Below are 13,328 nucleotides of genomic sequence, written 5' to 3'. Positions count from 1 at the left end.
TTAACATTTTATGAGTTTCTTGAATCTAAACATCTATTTAGAAAACAAGTGAAAGTTAGCTTATAAAAGCTAAACTAAATAGCTATTCCAATAAATATTTAGCAAATTATTTTATGCTGAAATAGTTTTACCTGGAGTTTCAGTGTTCTCCACGTGGGTTAAGAAGTTACTTGCATTTATTAATTTTTCATCATTGAAATCATCCCAAACTTCATCTCCCAATTCGAAGTTCACATTCAAAGAGTCTGAAAACTGAGAGCTATTTTTATCTGCATCTGTCAAATTATGCGTTAGGGAACTATTAGGATTTCTGTTGGAGAGTACTATGTGAGGGCTTTCTTCATTTAAAGCAGTAGAACATTTCCATGTGGAAAAATCTGTGAATAAGAAAGAATAGGCAGTCATTCAATCTACAACAAATAAATAAGTAAAAATGCTATTAAACAACACTGTCTCAAAGATACAAATTTTAAAAGGCCTGAACACCTCACAAAAGCACTGTGCTAAACTAATATTGTCAGTAATCAATCAATTAAGCAAGCAAGCAAGAATTAATTAAGTGCCTCCTGTGTGCCAGGCACTGTGCTGGGGTTACAAAGACAGAAGGGAAAGTCTCTACTTTCCAGAGCAGAGACACATGTACATTTATAGGCATAGACAAAACACACAGAAACCAGGTACCAGTATAGCAACGATCCCTCTGGGGATAATTCCTCTCTCCACTGACACTTGGGGGCTGGATCTCTCTGAGGACAATTATTCCAGGTTCAAGGTACTCTGTGGGTCTGTATTCCTAAAACTGCAACTCTCAAGCATCTACTGGTATGTTCACCTTTAATAGTCTGTGAACTCACAAAATTAGCTCTAAGCAAAGGCATTTACTAAAATGGCACATAACAAAACATTTATTTATAATCCTGAGGCATTTCTACTACATATATACATGGTGTCAGTGGGAAGACACAGAGTATATTAGAAGAGAGGCAGACATAAAGGGAAACTTCTGTGATGTAATTTTTTAAAAAAAGAAATATATGTTAAATTTAACATGATAATAACAAAATTGCTCTGTTTGTACCCCCATCTGGACTTCTTTTAAATTCTATGCATTTAAAAATTGTTGTGATGCTCTTTTTTCCATGTCTGTCACTACCCATTAACACACTTTCCTATCTGAGCCTCCTGTCCCCTACTACATGCTCTCTCTTAAAACGACGTATAGTCAAGTCAAATGTGTACAGATCAATGTACTGGCCATGCCTGGGAATGTACTCTGTCTTATCATGTGCCTCTCATCAATCACCTCCCTAAGAGGTGGGAGAAACATTTCCTCATCAGTCTTCTGAAGTCATCATCGGTAGCTGCTTTAGTGAGGTATTCCCCCATATATTCTATCCCTTGTTTCAGTATAAATTCTTATCCTAGCCATAGAGGTGAAAATTATCTCTTTCCTTTGTCTTCTAATTGTTTTAATATGATCTCCTATATTTTAGGTCATGTATTCACTTGGGGTTTATTGGATGCATATGGTAGATAGACGATGTTGGTTTAAATCTGATTTCTGCCAGACTGCTATTCAGTTTTCCCAATTATTTTTGTGAAAAAAAAAATGAGTCTCTGCCTTATTGGGATTGCCTTTGGGTTTACTTAACATCATGTTCCTATGTTTTATTACTTCTGGGTCTCGTTTATATAATATGTTTTGTTGTTCAACTTTTCTGTTTTTTAACCAAATTGTTTTGATGATTACTGCTTTAAATTCAATGAGGAAATGAAATATTAGGACTAAGTCAAAGCCTGATCAGGGGAAGAATAAATGAAATATTTACTATTAAAAACAACTGGCCTACAAAACAAGGCAAGGAGAGATAATTTAAGAATCATTAGGCTTCCTGAAAACTGTGACCAAAAACCCAATTGCACATCGTATTTCAAGAAATTACAAAAGAAAACTGTCTAGAAATAAGAAAGCCAGATGGCAAAATGAAAATGCAAAGAATTCTCCATTGAATTCCTGAAAGGAAGCCCAAAAGGCAAAGACTCAGGAATGGCATAGCCAAAATCCAGGGCTCTGTCATCAAAGCAAAAATACTACAAAGTAGTTAAAAAAAAGTGAGAGGAAAGGAAGTGGAAGCACTAAATGCAGATTTTTTTTTTAAAGGAAGCTGGCCTTTAAGAAAGGGAGACATCAGATACAGCTGGCAGGGATGTTTTGATCAAATAAGAATTTTTTTAAGGACAGGGGAGATTTGGGCATGTTTGTAGGCAGCAAGGAAGGATTCGGTAGCTAGGGAGAGACTGAAAAATTGAAAAAGAGTAGGGATGATAGTGGACAGGGCAAATGACCTGAGAAGATGGAACTGTGTGGGATCAATGACTGGTACATGTAGAGGTACCGGCCTGGGTGAAGAGAAGGACCATCACAGACTGGAGTTAAAAAGGAGACAGCAGGGGATGTGAACGGGGTGTGAGATGAGAAGAAGGGGAGAAGGTGAAGAGCTTCAGTTTTCTTGAGTATGAGATGAAGTCTTCATCTGAGAGCCAGGGAGAGGGTGTTGTGGGAAGCATGAAGAGAGAAGAGAAAATCTAGAGAAGCCACTGTGGCAACTTGAATGGAGAATCAATTAAAGAGGAATAAAATAATTGTCTTGCTGCGATGAGGGCTCTGTGGAGATTAGAAAACATGAATGTGTATGGACCAGTCAGTACAGTTTTGCTAATCAAGAATTTATTAAGAATTTTCTATATGCCAGATGGTGTGCTAAGCACGGATACAAAGAAAGGCAAATACACAGTCCCTGCCCTCAAGGAGCTCACCTTCTAATGGGGTGAGCATGCAAACAACCCAAGTACATTCAAGATTCATACAGAGTAGACAGAAGACAATCTCAGAGGGAAGGCACTAGCAAGAACTAGAGGTGGAGGATTGGAGGGAGGGCAGGGAAAGACCTATTGCAGAAGATGGGATTCGAGTTTAGTCTGGAGGAAAGTCGGGAGGCAGAGGTGAGGAGGAAGAGCATTCCAGATATGGAGGACAGCCCATGAAAAACTCTTCCAGCTCTATTTACCAGCACCTGAGTACGAACAGAAGAGGCCAAATAGGTGAAGTAATGGGGCTGACAATACGTGATTGATGACTACAAGGGAACAAAGGCTAGGGAAGTGGAAGGAAGTAAAGACTTGTTCTGGTTTACCAGTCAGTGGAAACCCAATCTCCAGTGGGTTAAGACTCGAAAAAGAAAGAGTAGGGTGATGGCCCTAGGCAATGCTAAGATACTTACATGCAGAATAAATTTATGCTATTGATCTGTACTCTCCACTAAGTCCTACTGCAATGCTTCACCGTGGTGTGGAGGTGACCTGTGCTTTTAGAGAATCTACCAGCAAAGCACAAGCTTTGGCTGGTCCTACCCAGTTGGAAATAGTTTGAGTATGAGTCCAGTAATAGACTGTATACCAGTCATCTAAGATCTAACAGCTAAACTGGGAGCTAAATTTGCTAATGTGTTGTATTTCTTATTTGGGAACTGCCCATATCCTCGGAACACTTATCTGTTGGGGAATAGTTTTGTTTTTATGTATTGCTATAATTTCGCTGCTTGATAAAGAATATTCCAGCCACGTAATTCTCAAAGACCCACTATGGGATGCCTCCTGTACCACTTCCCGCATGCTAATTTTGACACCACCTGTTCTGAACCTTGAAGTTGGGGTCATGTGGGCTTGCTCTCTCTTCATCAAGACCACAAGCTTTGGCAAGGAGAAGGTTCACCTCTAACTTAGAGGCTTCAGAAGCAAAGGGGAAAATGGGGATGCTGAAGTGAGGTTCTGAGGTTGTAGAAGAGAAAGAAGAGGAAGGCTGTGATAGCCTTGACTCGCTCAGTAAAGTAGCAGATCAGATCCTGTGTCAGAAGGGGAAGGGGAGAAGCTGGTATATAAGATCTAAAAACAGAGAAGGTTTCAGATAGCTGTTGTGGAGGGACAGAAAGAGTTCAGTTCACTTCCCTCTCTTTCAGCTGACAAGTGGGAAACTTTTTTTTTAACAAGACTGGCAGCAGAATTTTTTGTTATAATACATGAAATCTTATTTTATAATACAAATTTTCAGAAAACCCTTGAAGCACTCAAATGAACTACAGCATCCCTTGAAGTTGGCACAAAGGAGCTGGAAACCTTTTAAGGACATACCAACATGTCATGGGCTGGATTTCCAAATCCATTTACTATCCAAAAGGCAGCAAGTACTAAGAACTAGGAGACTTGAGTTCTGGTCCTGGAACTGCAACTACCTACTGGTGCCCAGCAGGTAACCTTGAACAAACTATTTGCCCTTTATTATCTCAGTTTTCTCATCTGTAAAATGAGGGATTTAACTAATGATTCCTATAACCCTGTCCAGCTCCAAGATTCTATGATTTAACAATTGTTGTTGTTCCGTCATTTCACTCATGTCCAACTTCCTGTGACTCTGTTTGGGTTTTCTTGGCAGAGATACTGGAGTGGTTTACCATTTCCCTCTCCAACTCATTTTACAAATGAGGAAACTGAGGCAAGCAGGGTTAAGTGACTTGCCCAGGGTCACAGAGCTAATTATCTGAGGCTGCATTTGAACTTGGGTCTTCCTGACTCTACATCCAGCATTTTATCTACTGTGTTGTTAATTAATCTACCATAGCTGTTAATTAGGTTACAAACTCCACAAGGCCATATACCTTATCAAATATAAACTTTGTCTTTCCTCTTACATGTACCTAGCACAGTGTTCTGCTCAAAGTAAGGGAGGAATAAATGTCTGCTGAATTTGATCATTTGATTTGTTGAAGGAGGCAAAAAAGCAGTAATATGGGGAATAGTAAAGTTGAACAGATACATTATATATACGTATACATGTACATACATGTATATGTATGAAAACTGAGGGGAGTGACAATAATTATAGATAATGAAGGAAGCTCTCTTTCCATATCCTCTCTTATGTGTTGTTTTTACTCAGGTTTGGAGCAAAGTGGGCAAACACTTTGAAGTTGTAGGTGGAAACAACAGGTCTCTTCTTGATCACTTCTTGTGCCTAAGTAATTCTTCATAAAATTAACTAGCTTGGGATAATAAAGACGTGGTATATATGATGTAATCATCACCTGGCTAAGGTCTTAAAAAATAGCAGCTTAAGCACGCATGAGGGGAGAAGATGCAAGTAAGAGGTTCTCCTGTAAGCAATTACCACCCATGTACTTTCTCTCTCTCTCTCTCTCTCTCTCTGGCTAGGCAATGGGGTTAAGTGACTTGCCCAGGGTCACACAGCTAGTAAGTGTCAAGTGTCTGAGGCCAGATTTGAACTCAGGTCCTCCTGACTCCAGGGCCAGTGTTCTATCCACTGTTGCCACCTAACTGCTCCCACCCATGTACTTTTAAAATGCTTTTCTACCAGTTACATTTTACAAAGGGGACAAATAGTTAAAGGATCTATGATTTCACCAGCTTGAGGAACTCTCTCTATTGACAGAATGCAGGCTACTTTTGACTCAGAAGATAAATTCTAGGGAGTAGCCTGAGGCAGACGTAGCTGAAGTGACTTACCTAGGGTCAGAGAGTTAAAGTGTCAGAGGAAGGATCTGAACCCAGGTGTTTCTGAACCTAAGTCCAGCACTCTATCATGCTACTTCAACAATGTGATTTCAAGTAGATGATTTAATCCTACCCAGCCAGTCCATGCACTCTCAAAAAAAAGTTCAGCCAAGTTCTGTGCTCATATATGGCAGGTAGGTAGGCAAGCATATGTGCCACAGTGTTACAGAGGAAGAACATATGGAAACAGGTACTATTATTAAAAAAATGTGACACATTAGAAGACAATAAATCTAGATTATACTTTGACTATATACCAAAATCCAGACATATTTAGTAAAAAGGTACAGAATTATACTGGACTATTTTAGAGATATTCAAAATGTGAAAGGTATTTCTAAAAATGTCTAATAAAGTCAAATTAAGTTATATATAGAAACCAAGAACAACACTAGTTTAGAACATCAACTCATTTGTGAAACTTTATGGAAGATTACAAGCACCATCACCCCATAAAACAGTGAGAAGCAATACAGGGGAAAGGAGGTATAAAGAAAGTTTGACAAGAAACCAATTAAGCAAAGTCATTTCAAAATATTTAAAGATGAAACAGGAAGGACAACAAACAGCAAAAAATGGGGAAAAATCTATAAAGATTTTCATGCCAAGTTCTTTTCACTATCAAGGCCAGTGGAGCCACCACCTTATTTTCCGACATCTCAGTCCCTGGCACGCTTCTTGGGGGAGAAGAAATGGCCCCTGACCACAATGAAGATGGAAACCGCAGCTGGACTGGACAAAGTATACACAGAGGGGCTCTGTGCTACTGGTGACCTGACTTTGAGGGCACTGAGGGATTGAGTTCCAAGGTATTTAAAGAGGATACCAAAAGCTTTGGAAAATCTGGGACCTTCTTATTACAGACAAATTAGTGACTTAGAGAATACCAATAACTGCCAAACTGCACATATATTTATGAGAATAAATTATACATGTGTACATCAAGGGTATTTTTGATGAAAGTATGAGAAAGGAATAGTCAGGCTTCTACAAACAGTATGTACACAAAGCAGATAGACCTCCACTTTTACAATCATACAGCTGAGTGAAAAGCACAAATGATATTTGGTAGTGCAAAATGCTACCTTAAAGACTTTATTTCAATTAGGTGTTTCCCATGTACATGCCAAATTGTATAGGATACCCTTTATAACCAGATATAACAACAGAGATAACAGTAATCTTTTATAACTGGTTACTACTATCAAATGAGGCACAAAATTAAAAGATGAATTCTTGCCAGAAATATTTGCCCACTGTCATCTGGAGGATATATAACACAGAGAACAAATGGAAGCAAGATTCCCTGTAAATCGGGTTGCTAAACATTTTTTGTGATGGACCCCTTTGGCACTCTGGTGCCAAAGATTTCTTCTCAGAATAAAGCTTTCTAAACGTTAAAAAAAAAAGTCATGGACCCCAGATTAAAAACCCCTGATTATGGATGGGTGGGGCCTTCCAAAATGCTCCTGTTTGTGGATGATTTTGATTCAATAGCAACACTGCAGAACACTGCACAGTAATGATATCCATAATCACTCAGCGGTACCTAGCCTATTGAGAAGGGGACCTAAGTTGCTGAAGAACCCAAGAAGAAACACACTGACACCCCAAGTCACCAGCATTCCATCCTAGCTATGATAAGCAGTTGAATGGGCAGAGCTCATTTATCAGTACATAGATGATGAAAACATATAACAAATGAAAAATAAGTGGGGCCCAAAAGTGAACAGGAAAGTAAGCACAGGCTAAATCATCTCTGGGAAACTTCTTCAGGAAACAAAGGGCTATCTTTAACACCATTATTCTTTCAATAATATTTCATGGCTGCAAGTCAGAACACACCAAAGTTTTGGAAGGATAAAAACTTAGGGTCAACTAAAGAGCAATGAATTGGTACGTGTTGGATATGAGCATGCTACAACACATTATTAATGAAGAACTGTGCCAGACGAACTGGGTAAAGCATGTTATCTGAAGGGTCTGTGGTTAGGTCGGCAGGGAGAAATCCTTGTCCAATAACTCCCTTCACCAACACAGATTGACATCCATCTATGATTTAGGAGAGAAGTCCTGGCAATTGCCTCAGACGCAAACAGGTTAAAGTTCAGGGACACAAAAGTAGCAAGGTTTAGAGGAGACAGATGAATAGAGGTTTTAAAACCCCCCACCAAATTCCACTATGCTAACTTAGACAAAATGATGTGGTGAGATCAAGAGATGATGAATGGATGCCTATGTATTCCACTGGTTTCCACATGCAGCAGTGGCTGCAATTGCTTGGTTTGGAGTCGCTTGGCTTAGCAGGAAAGTGAATTACTCAATCTCTCTGGACATTCTCACGCGAGCAGAGTCACTATGTCCCGGCTCCTCTCTTCAGCTGTTTCAATGGGTATGACCTTCCTTTAGTCAGGGCCTTCACCCTTGCCTGGATAAAGCTTCCTGAACCTGTTGGGGGAAACCCTGACAGAACTATAAGAAGATTACCTGAGGCCAATATGGCACAGGAGCTCAGGTCTTCTGACCAAACCTCTTTGCTGCTAATACTGCTATTTTGTTTGTTCTTTGCCCAAGGGAATCCATGTTGGTCTGGATTCATGTGGCTTAGCTTCCCCCCCCTGCTTTTGAAAAGTTATAATAGTGCTTAACAATAACTAGTTCTTTTGGGACCCAACAAGGAAAACCCCCTGCACATTCAACACATTAGAGAGGTTCCTTCTCTTTCTCTGTGTAGCCAACCATAACCTCCCTCAAAACCATCCTTGAGCAAATGAGATTGTTGTTCAGTCATTTTTCAGTCCTGTCTGACTCTCTGTAAGCCCATTTGAGGTTTCTTGGCAGAGATAACATCATGGTGCCATTTATATCTCTGCATTATTTTACAGATGAGGAAACCGAGGCAGACAAGGTTAAGTGATTTGCCCAGGGTCACACAGCTAGTAAGTATCTGAGGCTGTATAGAAACTCATCTCACATTGAGTTAATTGCGGTTTGATCCTGATGGTAGTTTGTTATCAAGATACCTAAGGAAGGCTAGGTAAACAACATAAAATATAATTTTAAAGAAACTGATTATCTTTGGAACAGATAGAGCCCCTCCCTGGGGAGAGAAAAGAGAAAGGAGAGAAGAGGCATCACTATCATCATTCTTGGCAAAGACTACTACAGTCTTTTCAGTATTGGCTCCATGGGGCCAATACATGTAGTTCAGCCCCCAAATCACAGCAGTGGCATCAACCACAGCAGCGGCACTGCTGGGCCCCAGAAGCTCCTCTTATTTCTCTCTCACTGTGCCATGGACATGTCACGTCCTATCCCAAGTGAATTGCTCATCTCTCACTTCTCACAAGGCTTCATTTCTTTTCTTCAGGATGAGAGCACAAAGAAACTATCTTTTCAAATACGGTTACACAGCCTTCTTGTTTCCTGGGTCTGGAAGAATTCTCTGTCTACCAGCAGACACAGTCTCCAGAACCATAGGAATATCCTGGGCACACGAGGTAAATCACTTGTAAAGGACTTATGGGAAGACATGTACAAGAGTCACACAGGACAGGAAGGCAAGGATGGACTGTGATTTGCATTGTTGTAGGCAGTGCACACGTTGATAAGATCATAAGTGCACTGAATTATCGAAAAGGCATTTAAAATAAAATATTTACAAGCTTAAGCATACAAACTGAATATACTTCTTTAGTTTTCCTTTGTTGATTACATGTGTTTATATACATACATATATATTTATATGTAACCCCACTTTCTCATATTTATCTTTCACTTAGGTCAATGTATCCAGATCATATGTAGGGCATGCATGACATTTAAATTAAAATATATTAGGCATCACAGAATCCTAGTTTAGCAAAATGTCACGGAGAGGAATTTCTCCCTTTCCCAAGAGAAATAGCAGGATCTTTTGAAATATCAGATTAAGAAATCTATCTCCCAAAGAACAGAAAGAAGGCCAGCAAAGCAGGACTGCTTTAAAAGCTACAGATTGGTCATATCAGATTCTTAAAAGAAAGTGAGTTGCACATAATAGAGAGACCTGCACTTTCTCATACAATCTTTCCCATTATACTATGCATGCAAATATCCATTCTATTTGGTGATTATTATCTGAATAAAAATAAAAATTAAAAAGAAAATCGTTAGATTGTAGAAACAACGAGGATAACAAGCATTTATGCAAGGCCCATGTGGACAAGGACAGTTTTATCCATTGTATCTGTATCTCCACCCTCTAGCACAGTGCCTGGTACATCTGTACTGGGCATTTAATACATACTTGTTGAATAACTGATTGATTGAACTTAGCCTAATAATTCAAAAGAAAACCGTAGCTGAGTCGGTAATTAAAATAATTTTAGATGTTGGTTTTTCAATATTATTACTTTTCAATCTGAAGTAATGAAAAATCATTTCCCTTATTAAATCATAACTCTGTGGTAACTTACCTTTTCCTCCATAATAAGCTGGTTGCAGTTGTTGCTGGGATTTTTCACAGATTTCAGGAGAATTCCATTTTTTCACTAAGGAGGATGCAGAAACTTGTGTACATTTTGACCTTTATGGATTTGTGGAAAAAAGAGAAAATTGGAAATAAATTAAAAAATTAATAGGAAACTAAAAACCATTTATTCAAACAAATGAGGGAAAATCTACGACCCATTCATTCACCCCTTCTCTGAGTCACTTATACCAATCTGAAATGGGAAGAAAGGAGGTGGAAATATACACATATTGGGCTAGAGCCAGACACAGATGGATTAGAGAGTTTTCTATTTAGTGTAATTTGAAGGTTACATTGAGAAATCTCAACTGCACCCATATATCTCCTCTATCTGACTTCCACAGCTTTGTCATCCTTTCTTGGTCTGAAATTCCTACCATTCTTATTATTTTTAAGATTAGACAACAAAGGTATTGTGTATAGAAGGCCACTGATAAGAAACAAACAAACAAACAAAGAAACAAACATTCCTAAGACAGAGAAGAAATGTTGTTTCCTTTCAGGGTCTGGGTTGGAGAAAGGATAACCTTCTATTTCAGTCCTCTGTCACACGAGCATGAATTTGCTTATCAAACTATGTTATGGTCTTCATGGCCTCCTGGATCTTTTTGGAAGTGACCAAGAGCCCAAGGGGATGAGATACAAGATGAATGAGAGTAATGGAAGGTGGTACTGAGAGAATGATGGCAAAAAAACTAGGGGATCCCTGGCCAGAAAGGGAAGACCTGATCACACAGTGGCGAAGGGATTGCTGAGAAGACTTTGCTTTCTTCATGGTTTTGCCTAACATGCCCAGCATTCCTGAAGATGGTGTAACAGTAGTATTTTGGGAGAAAGGCCCTTTGGAACTACCCTATATCCTTAAAATAAACATCAAGAGCTAAGGGCATGTGATAGCAACCCTCTTTCTGAATAAGCATACTCCTTCTAAGAATAGAATGGTAGAGTTGGGAAGGATTTGGGGGATCATCTAGTCCAACAATTTTATTTTATGGATGAGGCCATTGAAACCCAGAAAGATGGCTATTTCAGGTCAACTGACTCCTGGTCTACTGTGCTATACTATGTTTGTGCTTATAAGAAAAAAGATTTATGTTGAGAGTTTCCCTTCAAATACAACTTCCAAGTATAGTGTAGTAGTAGCAGTAGTAGCAGCAGCAGCAGCAGCAGTAGTAGTAGTAGTAGTAGTAGTAGTAGTAGTAGTAGTAGTAGTAGTAGTAGTAGTACCTTGGAAAAACTGGAAGCAAAGCCCTTGGAGTAAAACGAAATTTCTTAAGATCCACATTTTGAGATTTATTTATCTGCATCTATTGGAAGAAAAAACAAATTCACTCTTGATTACACATGAATAAATTTTAACAGATGAATGGTTTAATGAAGATCCTTGGGCGTATATAAAGGTTATAAAGTAATAAGAAAAACTGAGAATACAAAACAAAGCAGGAAAACTACAGCTGGTCACCATGAAATAATCTTGTGCTGCCAGACAAGGCTGTTTGGTATTGTTGGAAGCAGTAATTACTTCAAACTCTATGTACTGGGTCAACTGTCACCACATCCCTCTTTTTAGCCTCTTGTGATGTGAATCCTTCAATCTCTTTTCATCTTAGCAAAGAAGTGAGTAGCTCTACCACCAGCCTGATCCCACTCTCTGGCTCCACAAGAGGATATATACTGCTCCAACCCTAGCTGCTGGCCTGGCTTTGTAACGCATGAGACAGTATTGAAGTTCATTCACTGGGTATGGTGACATGACATTCTAAAGACTTTTCTTTCCTCTGGTAGGAACTCTCAGATCACTTGGAAAGGGAGTTTTTGTTCAATGCCAGCCTTTAGAACTATTCAAGGCCTTGCATATGGAGGTAAGAAAAAGGCCTGGCAGATAAGACCTTTAAATTCAGTGTCCCATTGAAAATAGAGCCCCCAAAAGACAATACAGGAGTTAGCAGTTTACTCTTCTTGGTAAGTCCATAAAGATAACAAACAGGGAACAAGTGAGATATTGAACAACAATCAGTATCCAAAAAAATACTGACAGGCTAGGTCACTAGACTAAATCTGATAAGTTTAAATGCAATATAATTCACTTTGATTAAAAAATTCAATTTTACAAGTACAAAATAGGGAGATATGGTTAGATAGCAGTTTGTCTAATAAAGATCTGGGGGTTTTAGTGGACTAGAAGCTCAATACGAGTCAACAGTATAGCACTGAAGCCAAGAAAGTTAATGCAATTTTAGGACTATTAAGAAACGCATTGTGTCTAGGATAGGGAGGTGGCTAGTAATCTCACTATCGTATGCCCTGGACAGACCACACCTGCTGTATTCCATTCTGAATGCCACATTTTAGAAAAGACATTGGTAATCTGAAGATGGTCCAGAAGAAGGCAAATAGGATGGCGGAGAGCCTGCAGACCACGCCATCTAAAGCTGGGCTAAAAGAGCTGGAGATGCCTATATCAGGTAATCTAGAGACAGATGAAGATATGTGCATATTTAACTGATACACAACAGAACGAAACAATATGATATTGTTCAGAAAACTAACCTTGAGGCGTTTAACTGGGGGAACAGAGGAAATGGCATCCCTGTGTCTTAAATCAGTTAGATAGGAAGAAAATGTTGACTCTCTCATTTCTGACTTTTGTGCAACTCCAATTTTACCTTTGAAGAGAAATTTAGGATTCTTTAGGCCACACTTAGATGTTTTTATAGAGAGTAATTTCTCAAAATCTAATAGTTACTTTTTCTCATACTGCATACAAAAGAAATAAAATTGTACATAGGGACTATATTCAATGTAATATAAACATTATATTTTGATATTTAAAATTATATTACCATTGTCAAATTTTAAAGCCTGAAATGATCCCATTCTAAGGAACTCACAGCAATCATGTCCACATGTATCTTTATTTTTACAGTGATGGTGGCAGTCTCTGTTTCCAGATATTTTGCAAGTATTCTTTCTGTTGCAGATGCTTCCTAAAGAATAATAATGATAATAAGAATAACAATTTATTACTATGCTTAATTTAATGTCACTGATTTTCATTTTGTTGCTTTTCTACATTCATTAAACAGAGTGATTACGAGCGTCAGTCTCCCACAAATGTCACCATTTTCCTTATACTGTATTACAAGAATATTCTTGAGAAAAGCACAGCCGGCCTTGACAATCAACAAGA

At 38.7% G+C, this 13,328-nt stretch overlaps 1 protein-coding gene across 1 annotated transcript in view; it reads right to left on the bottom strand.

Moving 5' to 3' along the window:
• Positions 1–13,328, bottom strand: part of HFM1 (HFM1, ATP dependent DNA helicase homolog) — a 119,205-nt gene that overhangs the window by 11,840 nt on the left and 94,037 nt on the right. Inside the window, exons 30-34 of the mRNA XM_027838076.1 lie at positions 13,030–13,125; positions 12,689–12,804; positions 11,366–11,445; positions 10,083–10,192; positions 132–245 (exon numbers count right to left, since the gene is read on the bottom strand). Of these exons, the coding sequence (XP_027693877.1) occupies positions 132–245; positions 10,083–10,192; positions 11,366–11,445; positions 12,689–12,804; positions 13,030–13,125 (516 nt within the window). The remainder of the gene's footprint in view (positions 1–131; positions 246–10,082; positions 10,193–11,365; positions 11,446–12,688; positions 12,805–13,029; positions 13,126–13,328) is intronic.

The sequence above is a fragment of the Vombatus ursinus genome, unplaced genomic scaffold, assembly GCF_900497805.2.
Source record: "Vombatus ursinus unplaced genomic scaffold, bare-nosed wombat genome assembly UNPS02014825.1, whole genome shotgun sequence".
Classification (NCBI taxonomy): domain Eukaryota; kingdom Metazoa; phylum Chordata; class Mammalia; order Diprotodontia; family Vombatidae; genus Vombatus; species Vombatus ursinus.
This window is presented reverse-complemented; position numbering and strand designations above follow the sequence as displayed.